This window comes from Macrosteles quadrilineatus, unplaced genomic scaffold, assembly GCF_028750875.1.
Source record: "Macrosteles quadrilineatus isolate MER2022 unplaced genomic scaffold, UCM_ALF_1.0 Scaffold_7__1_contigs__length_78375512, whole genome shotgun sequence".
Classification (NCBI taxonomy): Eukaryota; Metazoa; Arthropoda; class Insecta; order Hemiptera; family Cicadellidae; genus Macrosteles; species Macrosteles quadrilineatus.
This window is the reverse complement of record NW_026542600.1, coordinates 52,391,222-52,409,382: the sequence shown is the minus strand read 5'-3', so window position 1 is coordinate 52,409,382 and position 18,161 is coordinate 52,391,222. Positions and strand designations below refer to the sequence as shown.

General features: G+C 36.5%; 2 protein-coding genes across 5 annotated transcripts in view; both read left to right on the top strand.

The window, feature by feature from the left end:
* The window catches only part of LOC128998977 (histone-lysine N-methyltransferase 2C-like), a 29,139-nt gene extending 18,200 nt beyond the window's left edge, over positions 1–10,939 (top strand). Inside the window, exons 11-17 of the mRNA XM_054425334.1 lie at positions 3,881–4,005; positions 4,516–4,601; positions 4,818–5,057; positions 5,742–5,951; positions 7,528–7,709; positions 8,585–8,749; positions 10,744–10,939. Of these exons, the coding sequence (XP_054281309.1) occupies positions 3,881–4,005; positions 4,516–4,601; positions 4,818–5,057; positions 5,742–5,951; positions 7,528–7,709; positions 8,585–8,749; positions 10,744–10,939 (1,204 nt within the window). The remainder of the gene's footprint in view (positions 1–3,880; positions 4,006–4,515; positions 4,602–4,817; positions 5,058–5,741; positions 5,952–7,527; positions 7,710–8,584; positions 8,750–10,743) is intronic.
* Positions 10,875–18,161, top strand: part of LOC128998538 (uncharacterized) — a 104,145-nt gene continuing 96,858 nt past the window's right edge. For all 4 annotated transcript variants that reach the window (XM_054424714.1, XM_054424713.1, XM_054424712.1 and 1 more), the window contains exons 1-5: positions 10,875–10,913; positions 13,741–13,944; positions 15,399–15,578; positions 16,500–16,678; positions 17,431–17,622. In XM_054424714.1, the coding sequence (XP_054280689.1) occupies positions 13,773–13,944; positions 15,399–15,578; positions 16,500–16,678; positions 17,431–17,622 (723 nt within the window). In that variant the 5' untranslated portion in view covers positions 10,875–10,913; positions 13,741–13,772. The remainder of the gene's footprint in view (positions 10,914–13,740; positions 13,945–15,398; positions 15,579–16,499; positions 16,679–17,430; positions 17,623–18,161) is intronic.

Here is an 18,161-nt window from a genome sequence, read left to right as displayed (position 1 = left end):
GTTTGGTGAGGTAGGTTGGGCATGGCTGCTGCATACTGCTGATTCAAGCATAACAAGCAAAATACCAAAATAACATGTGACGTGTCCTCTAACCATTGACTCTTTCTTTGTTTCTTTCAGTGATGTATTAACTCTCTTAGAACATACAGATTTTGTCCTAATGCTCTGAATATTTGTGTGATTGTGTTAATGGATTTTTATACATTATTCTATTATCAAAGGCTAAGATTGTTGTTGTGCAGTGAATTAATAGTTTAAAATGTATTTTAAATTCTGAAATAGGGGTTTAAACCACTGCAAGGAATAACAATGGGTTCTTTTAAGAAATTTTGTGTTTTACTAAATGTTTGAATTTTGAAGGCTTGGTATGTACAAAATTTTAAGAGGTGTAAAATTGTCACATGAGCAGTCAAACACTAGGACTTAGCAATTTACAATCAATATAGCCTACACCTAGGTATATGTGTTAGCTATAGGTTAGGCTATGTGTAAGGCTACATATGCTTAGGCTCACTCACAATTAATTCAAAGTAGGCTATATACAGTACACTTGCACATTATTTGTTGGGTTGAAAATCTTTTTAAACTGCTTAATTTTCATTTTATAACCACCCTTCTTAGTCACCAATACATATTGTTTTATATATGTCATAGTTAAAAACCAAGAGTTTTTACAAAATCTTAAAGAACCTGTGATTTTAAGAACTGGCAACATAAAACGTATGTTGACAGTGTGTGTTTTTTTTTTTAGGTTATAAACTTATAAAGTAGTCTGACGAAAATTATCGTTTGCACTCATCCAAAATGTTTTTACTATACTCATTAGGTAACACCTATTTCTGGACTAGTAAAACAATATACTATTTGCATTACTCTTGATAGATATGCATTTTTTGTGTGAGGAAAATCATAAAATGTCAAAATCTCTCTTATGACGGAATATACCGAGATTTGGACGTTTTATATTAGGCCTACATCATTAACCATCTAAAGTAGCCAGTCATTACGGCCATTATGGTTTGTGTTAACAGAAGCGGACAAAGAATCAAAATTTGTTGTAGCTCACTTCTTATTGGACAAATAAATATAACTAGATTTTGATTTATGTGAACTGCGTCTGGTGTAAAATTTCATCAAGTCGTCATTTGACATTCCAAACTTGCTGAAATGATGTAAAAGATCATTTCTGTAAAAGTCACTATTTTCAAATGACAATCCGTGTGGAACCACATTATGTTTTACAGTTGTATGCTTGCTGTGATTCAGCCAAAATTAATAAAGTAACTGAAGAAGCATTATAAGTTTAGCAATAGTAATTTACGCAACAATTGCGTAAAGATAGTTTCAACGTCACAAGTAGGAATTTATAAGGTACGAGCCTTGGCGAGTGCCTTAAAACTTTTACAGTGTTGTTAATACTATTTATATGAGTTGCGTACACTACTTTACCTACGACAGTGTTTCTACTACTAAAAATTACAACTCATAACTTTTAAGAGAGGTTGTGTTTTAGTTTATAACCTCTCATTGCCACTGCAAGTGATGCAACAAAACATGTACCAAACACTCTTGCACCACTCAACAATTAAATTGGCCTGATAGCTGATTAGTTGAGGTTATAATCATTACAATTTTACTTATTTTTTCAATCCTTGAACCTCATTGGTCCGTTACCCATGCTGTTATGAAAGTAAACAATGCTGCTATGTGAAACTTTGCAATTTTAAGAACTGAACTGAAACGGCTACGTTATGACGGTCGTAGTTAAATAGTATATTACGTTACTAGTCCTGAAAATAAGTGTTTACCGGACGAGTGTGGTCGTTCCCGTGCGAGACGAAGTCGAGTACGGGATTGCCATACGAGTCCGGTACACACATTTTGGACGAGTTACGTACGATAGTTTACGCCATACTACTAAATCTGTACAAATCCTAATATTTTTCACCAACTAAAGGGCTTAAAGGGCTAAAAATCACTAGTCATAACCTCTATAAGAGAGGTTATGTTTTTGTTTATAAGAATTCATTGCCACCTAAATATAGTATAATCAGCTGATTGGTGTTCGGCAAAACTCATTACAGTACAGTAGTACGCAATGAAACACCATTTGAATAAGCTGGCGGCAAACAGCTGTTTTCTGGACTAAATCCTTGCGTGGGAAGTTCGTCAAAATAATATAGTGTGGCGTAAACTTGTTTACGCCACACTACACTATTTTGACGAACTTTCCACGCAAGGATTTAGTCCAGAAAACAGCTGTTTGCCGCCAGCTTATTCAAATGGGGTTTCATTGCGTACTACTGTTCTGCAATGAGTTTTACCGGACACCAATCAGCTGATTATACTTGTATTTGCGTGGCAATGAGTGGTTATAAACAAAAACATAACCTCTCTTGGAGGTGATGACTAGTGATTTTTAGTCCTTTAGTTGGTGGAAATATATAAGGATTTGTACGGATTAAGTAGTATGGCGTAAACTATCGTACGTAACTCGTCCAAAATGTGTGTACCGGACTCGTATGGTAATCCCGTACTCGACTTCGTCTCGCACGGGAACGACCACACTCGTCCGGTAAACACTTATTTTCAGGACTAGTAACGTAATATACTATTATCTAACTCTAACAACTTTACCTAATATTTAATAATAACATATCGTGAAGTTTCCTGTGTGTGTACACTACTAGGTCGCTGTTTTTTTCACAGCATTCATTACTTTACCTCATTCATTGCCCCCTTCACCTTGCATTACCTTGCTTTACCTTTCATTACTATTGCCTTTATAGGGTTTTGTCAAGTATTCCTACCAAGTGAATTATTGAATAAAAGTTGCATTTTAGTAGTTTTTACGTCAAATTTGGAACAAGCCTAGTTCAAGCTGTATTATTTTAGATTCAACTGTGTTGGTTAGCATGAAATCAAGTAGGCCTAGGAATGGCCCATAACTTTCTTTCATAGATTTTTTTTGCAAAAAATTGCTTTAAGAATAATAATACCTATTTGTTTGACTGTTGCTGGACCAAAAATGTCTATTGAGACTTAAGGAAGGATATAAAAATCTTAATTTGATTGGACTCTAAAAATCTCAATTAATCTGGCGTCCGGTCTAACTAAAGGATAAAAAATGTTTTGTATGCTGTTTTGGCCACCCAGGTATTACCTCGCTGTATTATAGATACAATTTTAAAAACACATGCTGAGGACAAAAATGTAATTATTTTAGTTTTTTGCACAACTCACTTCAAATTTAAAAACCTACCTATTAAATTAACCTACATATTAACCTCTCATTACGGATGTCGTCATTCCTTTTCCAGAAATAAACTCTTTATTGTATGTAAACATTACAGAAATTTTATTTATTTTCATTTGTTCCGTATATGCCTTTATTTAACCTTTTTATAACCTAGAAGTAACCTTCAGGTGTTTTAAGAATTCATACGGCCTCTCAAAGATTGTTAAAATTTACTTTTCAGTACTTCAGTTACTCAAACTAAACTCCTAAAGCTGCCAAAGCTAATGTTCTGCCCGGAAAGTAAACAATAGAAAGCTGAAATATAAAGCAACAGTTATCGATTGGGGATTGTGCTCAATGGTTTAAGACTGCTTTACTCTCACAAGATCATCTGTCATCCTTGTTTGAACTTCCAATTATTACACCTGCATAGTTCAATTGAGTTCACTGTTTCTGCAGAAGGTTCGCTCTGCAGTAATGGATTCTGAAAATATTCTATTACATATTGCAACTGTCCTTAGGTAAATAGCTATGGACAAGGGGCTATGGAGTGGTTGGAATATTCAGAAGTGCAGTGTTATGTTACAGAACTACTCTACAAAATACTGAAGTATAATTTTTGTAAAATTTAATTTTTTTCAGGTTTGTCCACGGAACATGCGACCCTGATGCAGATCTCGTTACATACCAGCAACGCAAAGAATCTGCTCCTGAATACGAATACATATGCCTTAACTGTAAAAATGAACCAAAGAAACGGAAAGACAGTAAGTAACTATTTAAAAACATTTAATATTGATAGTAAGATAATTTTAGGGTGGTAATGAATGTTAAAATGTCCTAAAATTAGGTAATGGTGTTACAATATTGATACCTAAAACACAGAGAAGTAAGATACAGAGGAAACATGCAATATGCAAGAGTTAATTAATAAATGTTTTTCTTACATATATAAAACATTGCTTTTCTGTAATTCAATACCGTACTTAAACTGATTAATTTTAACCATTTAACTAACGAGACCAACAAAGCATTACAATTTGACTGTTCTGAGTCAATGGCCTAATGGAATAAATTTCTTTCACCGTATTTTAGTAGTTTAGTGTTGTTTTCAGTGAACCAATATTTCTAGTTATTTGACAATCTTCCGGACCCGATCAGATGTATGAGTTCTAAATCAGTGCCACAAATTGGCACAGAAACGTTGTCACTTTTGTGAAAATATGTCAGTATAAAATATTATAACTATTGTGTTTGATAAAATGGATTTTTTTCAGGCCTTGATGACTTTTGCATGGATTCTAACATGAGCGCTTCACAAGAGTCACTCGTATTGGATGAATTTGATTTTGACTACGAGAAGGTATGGGTTTATTGTGTTTAAATAATTTGCAAAACACATTTTCTGTATTTTCCTAGCACTTAAATAGGAAAATGCTAAAGTAAATGACCACCTATTTTCTTTTCTTTTTTTTTTTTTTTGCTGTCCAAAGTTATGGTATACTCCTTAGATTGTTTGTTTAAAATCTATGAATTGTACAGGTTGTTCAAATTTCCTGAATCCTAATGTATTTTTCAGGAGGGCTATGGAATGGGAAAGGGCAAGCCTTTTTGTGCCAGTAAAATAGCAAAGAAAAAGTTAGGTCTTGGATATCCTGGGCCAGGAAGACCAGGCAAGTTAGGCAAGATGAGTGGCATAACCTCCGCACTGATGATGAACTACCAGAAGAAACAGCAGAGGTTCAATGAGTTTGGTCGCAAACGGATGCCCAAGTCTAAAATGAGAGGCATTTTTGGTGTCCCAGGATTAGGACTTCAGGTAAGATATTCCATCGAACCTAAATTAAACCTGAATTGGCATTACTTATAAATTTTACCTGCATTTTAATTTTAATTTCCTAAATGCAACTCGATACGAGGTTCCACGCGAATTGGTGTTTATGGATCTTTAGGATTTCTGAAAGCTTGGGACAGGACAAAAACCATTCCCTACCTGTTTTAGAGGAATTAGCCAAGTGACGGTAGGAGGTTGACATTTCAAATGAGATATAAATACATTTATATATCTTGGTTTTGGGAAGTGCACTAGTAAAATTTATTCACTTGAGTTTTTAATCCAGTAAAACTATATTTTCATAACTAATACTCGAGACCTGGCTTTTCTTCCATTCTAAATCTTTTCATTTTAGATTCCAAAAATAATTAATCTATTTAAGGGATGGTGTATTACACGTGGAATACATTGCGTTATTGTGGGATATATTTAGTATAGAACCCATTTTACCATGACTGTCACTGCACTTTGGCTCCTTGCTTCTTTGTTTTATGAATTATATAAGTTAATTAAATTCTACTGATTTGTCTTATTTGATAATTTGATTGTATCGTTTAAAACAATATTACCCTATTTTAATTGATTTTTTTGTTATTACAAAACTTGTTGTCTTATAGACTTAACCTGAGTTGACAAAAGTGATAAATTTTGTTTTTACCCGTTTTGCAGAAACCCCAGGCAGACAACACCAAAGACAAGGTGGCAGCAGACGACGACACGAGTGACAACAAGCTTGTTTTGTGTTCTGCCAAGGACAAGTTTGTGTTATCTCAGGACTCTTGTGTTATGTGTGGTGCGCTCGGAACTGACCAGGAGGGCTGCCTTATCACTTGCGCTCAGTGTGGCCAGTGTTACCACCCTTACTGTGCTAATGTCAAGGTAGGTAATCATCTAGCTATTTTTGTACGTCCCACCTTCACATCCTAGGATGCTAGGCCTCTAGGCCAAAACCCTTTTACACATTACTTCAGGCAAGGCCTAAAGAGCTGCAACATTATCACTTAGATAAAATCTATTGGTGATTAACAAGATTTGAACCCAAGACTTTGGGAACCAAAGTCCTGCAATTTGCCACTAGACCAGCTCGCTCCCCATTGTATTCATTGCAAAGAACTGTGTTGAGACCAAATCAAATAGTAATCTTACTGTAATTATTTACATTTTATTTATTTCCTTCGATATATTTAACTAGGATGAAAGTAGGGATGGACAAGATTGGATTTTTAGTTCGAGACGAGACGAGACGAGATTTTTTATTTCTCATAAAATTTCGAGACGAGATCGAGACGAGATTTCTCTTCTCATACACAACGGGAAATGCACGTTCAAAATTTTTACCTGATTTTGTAACATTGTTAGATGACTGTTTAAATACTAAAATAATGATAATAGGCAAGAATATTTACAATCTTTCATTAAATAACATCAGCATAACATTTTTTTATTAATCACGCCTAACTTATTAAAAATGCCTACGATTAGGAAACATGGTGATATCAGTTAGGATAGAGTTCAACTTATCCTAAAATAAAATAAATCATAAAATAAAAGCAATATTAATTTTTATAAAATAGTTACTTGTTTTGACTTTTTTTATAGTAATAAAACATTCCTCACACTGCTTACACTTAACAAAACTTCTCAAATGTTATTAAAGTAATATTATTAAAATAATTAAAGTAATATTTACATTAAAAGAATTAAAGTAATATTTACATTAAAAGAATTAATTAAATAAGAACGCCTTCGAAAAGGAAACGCAACTACAACACGCTCCTGTATTGCGGGTATTGCATTGACTTTCTGCAGGCGTTTTTAATTTTTTTTTTTTTTTTTTTTTTTTTTTTTATTCTCGTCTTTATAAAAATCTCGGCCAAAAAGTAATCTCGTCTCGTGTAACGAGATTGAAAATTTCCCGAAAATTTCCCGAAATTTCGAGACTTGACCATCCCTAGATGAAAGTAACGAAAACATTTAGAAGGGACTTTCAAATTGACAGATTGCATCCGAAAATAAAATTTGTATTTTTTGTAGATACTTGCCATATCCAATTAACTTATTAAACCCCTTTTCCTAATTATATCCACATTATTTTGGTTGAGCAATATTTTAAAATTGACTTTTGGATACTAGGGAAGTAATCCCATATCTAAACAAACAAACCGTAATTAAATTTTCATTAAAATTAAACACAATTAAGTGAGCCACTCACAGAATGTGCTTCTTTAAAAATTCTCTTTTCTCTCTTAATTTGATTCATCAATAATTAATGTGGCCCAAATTACATTATAATTAAACTTTCAGTTAGGCTTGAATTAAAAGTTTTATTCCATAACTGTTCACAACTTTGAAATAAGATGTCTACTTCTCTCCATAGATCAAGGTGGAGGTGGTGGTAGTTTTCTAGAGGATTGTTTTTAGCAACACATGACTATGTTGTTTACTCTCTGTTTAGGTTACCAAGGTGATACTACAGCGAGGGTGGAGGTGCCTGGACTGTACTGTGTGTGAAGGGTGCGGCCAACGTAATGATGAAGCTAGACTGCTGCTTTGTGACGACTGTGACATATCTTACCACATCTACTGCATGAATCCTCCCCTCACCTACGTGCCTAGAGGGACTTGGAAGTGTAAATGGTACGTCACTGAACAACTTTAATGAGTTACACTTGGCACAATTAAGTACAGTATTTTTTTGCCTGAGGATATTAAGATGTTTTACTATGTTCGATAGAAATTTATCTTTTTCTACTTACTGGAAAGTTTTATCATTACCTTTTCTACTCAAAAAAGTTTATCCAATAAATTTTTTTATTCAAAAGTACTGATTAATCCAGTACACCGATCTGGAAAACTGGGAATTATGAGTTAATTGGTTTTGAATCTCTACCGGGAATTTTCAATTTACCGTGATCGCGCATGACAGCAATAATAAGTGACCGTGGGAGACGATGATGTAATTTTTTTCGCAATCACGAAAGAAGGTGATAATTTTTTCCATTACATTCAGGATTATAATCAGGATTTTGCTGTAACCATAAGAGACGGATGATGTCCACACAACCGCGGTAAATTATATAAATTTTGCCTCGGATCGCGGGAGACGATTGCCTACAAGACCGTGAGGAATGATTAGAATTTTGCCGTGATTGCGGGAGACGATTATAATGTCTACAAGACCACAGAGATGATAATGATGTCTACAAGGCCGCGAGGAATGATCAGAATTTTGCCGAGATCGCGAGACACTATAATGATGCCCTCACGGCTGTGGGACATGATCAACATTTTGCTCCAATCGCAGGAGACAAATATGATGTCCATTAAAACAAAACCAACAAACAAACTTATACAAAGCTTCTATATATACATATTTATAATTTATAACACATTCTCAACAGATAAAGTGAAAAAAGCACTTTTTTAGCAATAAGTAATAATTTCCACAGCTTAAACCCTGCTTTAACATACAAGTACCTTGGATTGTATATTAGAGTTTGTTTTTGTATCAGGTGTGCTCAGTGCCTGACATGTGGCTCGAGTGAGCCCGGAGTTAGCTCGTCTTGGCTCAAAAACTACACGGAGTGTGGTCCATGCGGGTCTCGTACTCAGTGTCCCTCCTGCAGTCAACCCTACGTAGAGTCAGAACTGATCATTAAGTGCATTCAATGTGACAGGTAAGTCGCACATATTCGAGTGCAAAACTTAATTGTTTTGACTTTTTTGTTACAATTTCTCTTGGCTGTCACAGGTAAACCTGGGAAAGGTTGATTGAACCCCACAGATAAATTTGAAACCCTTTAATATTGCAGTAATAAAATAAATCACAATTTATTAGGGATGGACGGGATTGAATTTTTAGTTCGGGACGGGACGGGACGGGATTTTTATTTCCTTCCCGATTTTCGGGACGGGACGGGACGGGATTTTTTTCTGTGCATAAAAAGAAAGTCTTGAGTCTTGCAGTTACCAAAAAAAGGCACACAAAATCAATCTTTACCGTTTGTGGCACTGATCTATAAAAACCAAAAAATGGGTAACAATCTTTCAGGTACCTGTAGAAACTTGTGACTCGCGGTCACGGTGCGATCGTCGGTATTACTCACGGTCACGGCGCGATCGTCAGTATGACTCACGGTCACGGCGCGATCGTCGGTATGACTCCGCGGTCACGGGGTGATCGTCGGTATGACTCCGCGGTCACGGCGCGATCGTCGGTACGACTCACGGTCACGGCGCGATCGTTGGTATGTCTCCGCGGTCACGCCGCGATCGTCGGAATGACTCACGGTCACGGCGCGATCGTCGGTATGTCTCCGCGGTCACGGCGTGATCGTCGGTATGACTCCGCGGTCACGGCGCGATCGTCGGTATGACTCACGGTCACGGCGCGATCGTCGGTATGTCTCCGCGGTCACGGCGTGATCGTCGGTATGATTCCGTGGTCACGGCACGATCGTCGGTATGTCTCTGCGGTCACGGCGTGATCGTCGGTATGACTCCGCGGTCACGGCGCGATCGTCGGTATGTCTCCGCGGTCACGGCGTGATCGTCGGTATGATTCCGTGGTCACGGCACGATCGTCGGTATGTCTCTGCGGTCACGGCGTGATCGTCGGTATGACTCCGCGGTCACGGCGCGATCGTCGGTATGACTCACGGTCACGGTGTGATCGTCGGTATGACTCCGCGGTCACGGCGCGATCGTCGGTATGTCTCTGCGGTCACGGCGTGATTGTCGGTATGACTCCGCGGTCACGGCGCGATCGTCGGTATGACTCACGGTCACGGCGCGATCGTCGGTATGACTCCGCGGTCACGGGGTCATCGTCGGTATGACTCCGCGGTCACGGCGCGATCGTCGGTATGACTCCGCGGTCACGGCGCAATCGTCGAAACGACTTCGTCTCCTGCGTTCGCGGACCTATCGCTCGCAATAGCGGCGTCATCGGCACTCACAAAGCGGCAAAATCGCTGGCGATCGGACCAAATCCCGTCCCGAAAAATTCCCGAATCAAATGTAATCCCGTCCCGATAATCGGGAAGATTTTTTTCCCGAAAAATTCCCGAAATTTCGGGACCCGTCCATCCCTACAATTTATAAAATTGTGGCCTCCACACTGTATAGAATAGTTAGATTATCTAAAATTTACTAGAACAAAACTAATAGTACAATAAAAATCGTTCAACTCAGGTTGAAGAATGCTTGAAATAGTGTGGTTGACTAAAGCAATATGGCATCCTACTTGACCCAGCCTGCTGCCTATGCTGGTTCCCGGCTTCTCTCTCCTGCCAGACTGATTACTTGATTCCTTTACTTTTATTTCTCACCCTCTAATTTTAGCCTGACCACATTAAATAACCGATATTGTGGTTTCAATTTCCCTTTTAGTTAATCGGCATTGCTACATGGCTCAACGTTTTCTCAAGCATTTTTTTAAAGTTAAGTGATTACTAGATACTGGAGTACACGTCCATCCCTCGTTGTATGGCTTAGAATAGTGAATCTGCCCTCATGCTTATATTCTTACTACAAATTAAAAGTTAACAAATTTTATGTAGTTGAAAATTAAATATTTGATTTAGGATTAGAATCATTTTTATCAGGAGGAATATTTCTGCCTGGGTGCATGCTGTTCTTGTTTATATGACTTGTATGTTTGTATGTGCAGGTGGTTCCACTGTATGTGTGACAACATTCAGACAGAAGAAGAAGCTGACATGTGTGCTGAGGATGGTTATCGTTGTATGATCTGTCGACCCAAGGATGTCAAGTTGCCTCATCTTTTAGCAGGACCTCTCAATAGGCCTTCCAACACCCCTACACGATCTGACAGTCCAGGTGACAAAAAGTTCAGAATAGTGTAACCTTTTGACCAGGAGTCTAGAGTAACTTATCTTAATTTATTCTTATGACTTTCTATGCAAGTATAACAAAAAATATGGCTAAAAGCAATCATATTTTGAAACCTGGGAGTCCAGCTTAGAATGAATACTCTGGCTTATGATTTTATTGACCAGTGCTGCTAGTGTGGAACGTTATATTTGATCAAAGCTAGGAGAGAGCACCGTAGATCAAGGGTTCAAATCCCATCTCTGTCAGGTCTGGTATGCCACTCTTGAAGACAGTGTTTCCATACTACAATTTTTATACTAAAAACAGAATATTTAGTCCATTTGCGGGATAAGAACGAGATGCGGAATAAAACCGAATTTTTTGCTTGACCTCTAATTTTCTTTTTTTTTACAGATTTTTAGATAAAACCTGTCTCATTTAATTGAATAATTGCAGTATAGTAGCAAGGATTGGTACCTCATTTTAACATAATAGTCAAAAAGATCACTTGAGATGGATCATAATTTTTTATGAAATTCATGCGGGGTAAAACGTGATTTTTCATTACACAATAGTGGGATAAAACTGGATTTTCTCAACCTAAAAAGTAGGATTTTTGTTTTGGCCGTGTGGATACACTGCTCAAAGAGTTCACTTGCCTCTAGAAGAGCTTGGTAAGAGAGGCCAACATAAAATAAACAGCAGACAGCTAAGGTGAAAGATCTCGCATATGTGATATAAACTGATATGTTCAAGAGCATAAATAAATTTTTTGTTGGTGTCATTCAATTTATTAGTGACAAAATAATTAACCCCCCTTCACCTAATTTTTGAGGGTTTATACGGTTTAATATTCTCACTAGTGATGTGTCAAAACCAAATCTCAAATCCATTAAAACTGTAGAAAAGTTATTCTTTAGAGATTTTATCACCAAGTTTCGAGATTCAAAAGTTTCGAAATTGAAAATTTTGGCATTTTGTTAACTGCTGAAATTTTTGGCGCCATTATTATGCACACTGTTTTCTCTCAAGCTGCATAGAGCAAGCAGCTGTTTAGAGCAAACTGATTACCACTAATAGCCTAGTAATGAAACAAGTAAATTGTATTCTAAACTTCAAAAGGCATCGTAAATACAACTGGAACGTACAATTCAGTTTCATTTCAATAGTTACTGAACACAAAGAAATATTGACCACTTAGGGCCGCTTTCCCCAAATCAAGTTTAACTTAATCTCGGTTAACTTTAATCGGTGGGTTAAACTCGGTGGGTTATCAGTGGGGATGGCTTTCCCCACTATTTTGTCATGAAAGTTTAGTTTAACCCTGGTTTAACCTAGATTTCTTTGCAAGCAACAATGTTGGCAACACTGTTATGCAATTTTGTCTGCAATATTAGCTGTTTAGCTCCCCACTATAACATATCTGTCATTAATTTTCTCGTGTTTTGGTTATTTGTATATTTGAATTAAGTTTCGTGTCATTGTCTCCAATTGTTTACATTAAAAAGAAACATTTTTATTTGCAGGCGACTGCTATTATATAAGCATTTCGTTACTTGTGTTTAATTAATCTCAAACTTAATCAAACAGTAGGCCTACTGCACGCATAAAATAAAATAACTGCATTAATTACAATCATGTGAAAATAAAATGTTGGGAAAGACGCAAAATTAATGTTTGTGGATTAAAAACTAGAGCCTAACAGCCTAACCTTTGTAATGACAGGCATAGGCTACTCAGCATTAGATAGTTCGATCAATGTTTCTAAACTAAATTTAAATTTCAGGCCTAGGCCTGCTACAGTAGTTGTTAATTCACACATGATAATAGGCTAGTGGTTAGGCCCGAATGTTAACTAATATTTACTTTTGTGTAACGTAAGAATCGTGTTAAAATAAAATAAAACCAAAAGGCTTATTATGAGCGATTAAACTTTCCAACCAATGTTGCGTTTCTGTTCTGTGGACAAGGTAACCTATCGATTGTACACAACTATAATACTACCTAGGCCTACCGAAAATATAATAATTTAGGCCTACTTTACGCATTTAAAAACCTCAAAACTATTATATCTGTAGCCTTATATTTTTAAATTTGAAATAGTCATGAATTAATTGTCTACATGGGTTCTGGTTTGCTATTTCTTAATTTATTTCCAGTTCAGTTTATTTTTGGTTATGTTTGACAAGACAAACGTCAAACAAGGATATTTTTTGTCATTGTATTTTTTGTCATAGCTGTCTGCCGAACGTAACAAGTCAGCCAAGAGCCAATCAAAATCAAGCTATTCTTCTTCTCTTCTGGTTTAACCCATGAATCGCCAGTTAAACCAGCCTCACCCGGAGGGTTAACTTAAACCTAGTTTAAACGGAGAAATTATTTTGGGGAAAGTGAATCTGAGGTTAAACTAGAGTTTAAACCGCGATCAGAGTTAAACTTGATTTGGGGAAAGCGGCCCTTAATGTTCTAAATCTTGTAATATTCATGTTTATGTTGGTGTTAGGAGTTTAATTTATTTTAATGTTGGTTGTTTATCAAAAATTATGTTGTATTGGGTTTAAGATTATCAGTCATATATTTTTGTTATTATGTCAGGGTCAGGAGTCAATCTCTTTCAGTTTTGTTTGCATACTTCAACATTTTATTATTACCTGTATTTTTTTGTAGCGTTGACCTTTGTAACCAGCTAAGTAAAATAGTTTCGTGTTTAGGTTTTGAGATTCGGGATTCAATTTATTTTAAGTTTCAGTTTCGGCTTTGAGATTAGAAATTTCCAGTTTCGACCATCACTAATTCTCATATCGTTATATTGTAACTGGGATTTTATGTATAGAGTTCACCAAGAGCAGTGAGGGTGATTTCTACATGGTGGATGGTGTTCGGCTGTCAGAGAGCGGAATGTATCAGATCAGAGCCTTGACTATGGAGCAGCAGTCTCAGCCACGTCGCCGCAGACCTAACAGCCGCAGACAAGGCAGTTCTGCGGACATTCTTGCCACTATAGAGTCTGTCATTGCTGGAGGCACAAACTACGCTGGTAAACACATTGGATTAGGCCTACTATTAATTTGTTAAAAGTTGTGACTAGGGGTACAGAAACTTTCAGATTGGCACGGTACGTTGTTTGGTACCTCGGTTCTCGGTATAAAATCAGTACAATACGCGGTTACCAATATGTTTGCAGTTTTCTTCTCAGAATAGTTTTTAAACCATTATTTTGATACATTTGCATTACATCATTACATATTACATCTATCATTATGCATTACATTGCTTATGATGAAGATGGATGGAAGAATTTTAAGAGCAAAACATGGTTACTTAAGAAGCAACAATTTTACAAGATAATATGACACAACTGGTAAATTTATTCCCTCATGCTAGTAATAAAGGAATACTGTTATTTAAATTCTTAATTGAAAGAAAACCATTCCTCCCAAAAATAAACATTTTGATATAAAATCTGTTATACAGTACTCCTTTTTTTAAATTTTCTTTAAAATTAAAATATTTTATTACTTATCTTTCAAATAATAACATTTATGGTAATGTATTGTTATATTTATTATTTCAAAATGTTTGTATTCTTAGTCTATGACTACTAATTTTCATTAAACATTCTACCTTTTGATTAAAATGACATCGATTGGCTGATGACATGTATCCTTTACTTAGTTTCTATATTTGTAATCCTTTTATGTACAGTGGACTCCCTCTTATCCGGACTCCTCAGGACTGTGGCCAGGATAACGGGTTTTCCGGTTAAACCGACACCCCCAAAAACTCGTTAAAACGGACTGTTTACTGTGATATTCAACTTAAATTTAGGAGAGCATTGTATTTAGACACGTGAACACTGGTCTCAAATCTTTCCCACAAGAACAGTCGTTTCAGTACCGCCCACTTCCTGCCGATCTAGTCCGGTTAAACCAATGTGCTGATAAAAATTGTCCGGTTAAAGAGATGTAATTTCCGCCGAGTGTAGTCCGGTTTAAAGGTGTCCGGATAAGAGGGAGTCTACTGTACTAATACAATTATATTTAACATCATAACATTAAATTGCATTTTGAAAGCAAGTTTGAGATGGCTTAACTTACTATAAGGTATTACAAAAAATTCATTATATAAGAAAGTTTGGCTCAGGCTTGGCTCGATACAAAATCTCATGCTCACAATCCTCTATTCATTACATTGGTAACTACTAAAAAAAAAAATACAAGGGTCGTTTTTTAAGTAAGGGCTGGGAGATTCAATAATTAAAAAAATTTTCTAAACAAACAACAAAGCGTACATGTGAGCTACAGAGCTGCAAATGACTCTGTTCTGTGTATAAATGCCAGTAAGCAGCGAAGAGTCTTGTTGCGACATAAACACAAACTAAGAAGCTATACGTACAAACGGCCTTTGTATCTAGACCTAGTAAACTGTTTTTGATACCATAGTGCAAGAGGAACAGCTAACAGGCGATTTACTGATCTTCATTGGTATTAGATGACGATGGAGACGGAGATGAGGAAGCAGCTCCAGAGAAGGTGTACCGGGAAGGGATGCCAGTGTTCCCTCGGGCTGATGGGCGACCCCCCGAGCCACCGGAGGGGTTCACTATTTATACTACCGAGTCAGGAGCCATGGTTCTGCGACGCAAGAGGGTCCGCAATCTGCAGAGGCTGGGTGAGCAAACAGATAAACATAATTGGATACTTTAGTATTACACCGACCACACCGATAAATCAACTTGCAAATAAGATTTAAATTAGTTTAAATAATAACCAAATCAATAACCAATAACCAAATAATAACCTAACCCAAAACATTGTCCACCCTTAGGTTAGGTTAGTTTAGGTTATTATTAGGTGTGGTCGGTATAATACCAATACCAAAGTACCCATAGTTGTATAACGCTAATCAAAATTTCAAAATAAGAATTAAGAGTGAGTTTTATTACACAACCCTTACTGCACTGTAGACAAATATACTCGCCGAATTTCCCTTTGCTCAAAACGCTATTGACGACTATAATACTCGCCTTTTAATACAGAGTGCATTGGCTGGTGTTGGTAGTTGCCAGTTTTTCCGATAGAGTGCAACAGTTATTGGGGAACATCTCTCGTGATGGAAAATCACAATAACTACATTCCCCGCCCTTCGATTGTTCAAAATGGCGGCGCACTACACTTGCCGGTCTCTGCTATGAGACACCAGTGCTGTGGACGGACTTACTCGCAAGTGTTTAGTTAACTCGCAGACTCCGCAGGAAATTTCGTTCTCCTCTGCGTTAGTTATTGGTTTTAATGTTGTTATATATTATTATAATTATAAAAATATAATCTGGGAAAAATATTTTTAGCTTATATGCAGCATACGGTCAAGGCCACTCAACAAATCTGTAACGCTGTAAGGGTTAAATAGATGTGTGCAAGCTATTCTAAAAGCTTGAGTTATAGGACACCAAGTCAGTACATCAAGCTCAACACAATCTTTTTTTGTATGTGAACCTTTTAAGTTTTAAATTTACCACACGCTTTTTGCCGTCCTATGAATTTTTCTTATTTCGTTGACAAATTCCTATCAAGATAAGTGTTTTTTTTTTAGGAATCGGAGGGTTTAATGCAAGATTACGACAAACTCGAGTGAAAGACCGTGAAGAAGTTTGTGACGGCGAAACAATGACTGAATCCGTCATGATGTCTCACGAAGATAAGCCACGAAGGAAACCTCAGCGGAGAAAACCTAAGAGCAAGCTGGCGGAAAACTATCCCTCTTACCTTCAGGTTTGTGTTTACAATTTAATTTAATGGTATCTGTTTGGATGCTTGCATAATAGGCTATTTTGATATCAAAATTGATTTTATTTTAATCTGAAAGTGTGTAAATGCTATACCTAGACGTAGTGTAGAGTTATATTTATTAACGGACATTATTGATGCTAGTCTCCCAGCCAAAACCGGAAATCCTTTCCTACTCTCAGTAGACTAGTTGCCATGCTGCTCTTCAGCAGTTTTGCAACTACAGTGAATGAGTTAAACTGTCGATGTACAAATTACCGGCCATTTATAATTACTTAAGTAACTACATTTTGTAATAAAAAATTATATTTGCAATAAAAGATTAATTAATTTTCCTAACCTCTATAAACGCTTAATTGTTAACAATTAAAAGTATTCTCTTGGGACACTACTCATGTTACAGCAGTTTCGTACTATTTGTAAGCTTACAATTTGTTCAACAAAAGGAAATGTTTTACACACTAAGTGTTAAGAAATTGACAGGAAAGTAGGCTTACCTTTAAATAAGTCCATCGAGACACATAAACGCCACAGAAGGAGGAAAAAATGGTCAGTGACCACAAAAATGTCTACTTCACTTATGTTTATGTGTCTCTATAGACTTATTTAGAGGTAAGCCTGCTTTCCTGACAATTTCCTAAACAATTCCAGGCAAATACCCTATATTTTTATCAGATAAGTGTTAGCTCAGTAGTCAACAGTAGCCTAATTTTTCTTGCTATATATGTTGCTTGTAGGAGGCGTTCTTTGGGCGAGACTTACTGGACACGAGCAAGGTTTGTGGCCAAGATCTGAACAGCAGTAGTGATGAGGGCGAAGATAAGGTGACGACTGATAAGACAATCACACTGTCTCAAGATGAACTCAAGGTCATTGAACAGATGAAGGTCAAACAAGAGCAGCAAGATAAGAAGACCTCTCCAAATAAGGTTTGTCTCAAAATGTTCTAAATTTAAGGTGTGAAATGAACCAATAATAACAAAAACATTCTAACCAACATCCTGGTTCACATTTTGATTGTTCTTTTCTAGGAATCAGTTACCCTTGGGGTCATAATCGGTATTTCAGGCTTTTTCTCATGAATTGTATACCAGAGTTGTAGGTATCCATGAATTTCAAGTATTGCTTTGCTTTTGTGTTTCTTAGTTTCATTTGCAGTTTTGTCCTCGCAAAATTTGCAATTTCTACTCCAAACTGCATTGCATCTTGCATGGACTATGTGTGCTTGCAATTTCAGTTTGATACCTTTTTTGCTGATAAATTTACATGTCTAACTAATGAACGATCAACAATAAAGGGTCTATGTATCTGGATTACTTGTGTGTTCAATGTATTAATACAGATTAAGTTGTTTGACTCACATGACGTGAAACGCAGGATAAGTATTGTAAAGGCCTGTTTTTCCGTCATTTTCAACAATATATAAATGTTTTTGCTATAGGTTTGCTATTTTCTTCCCCTGTTATTA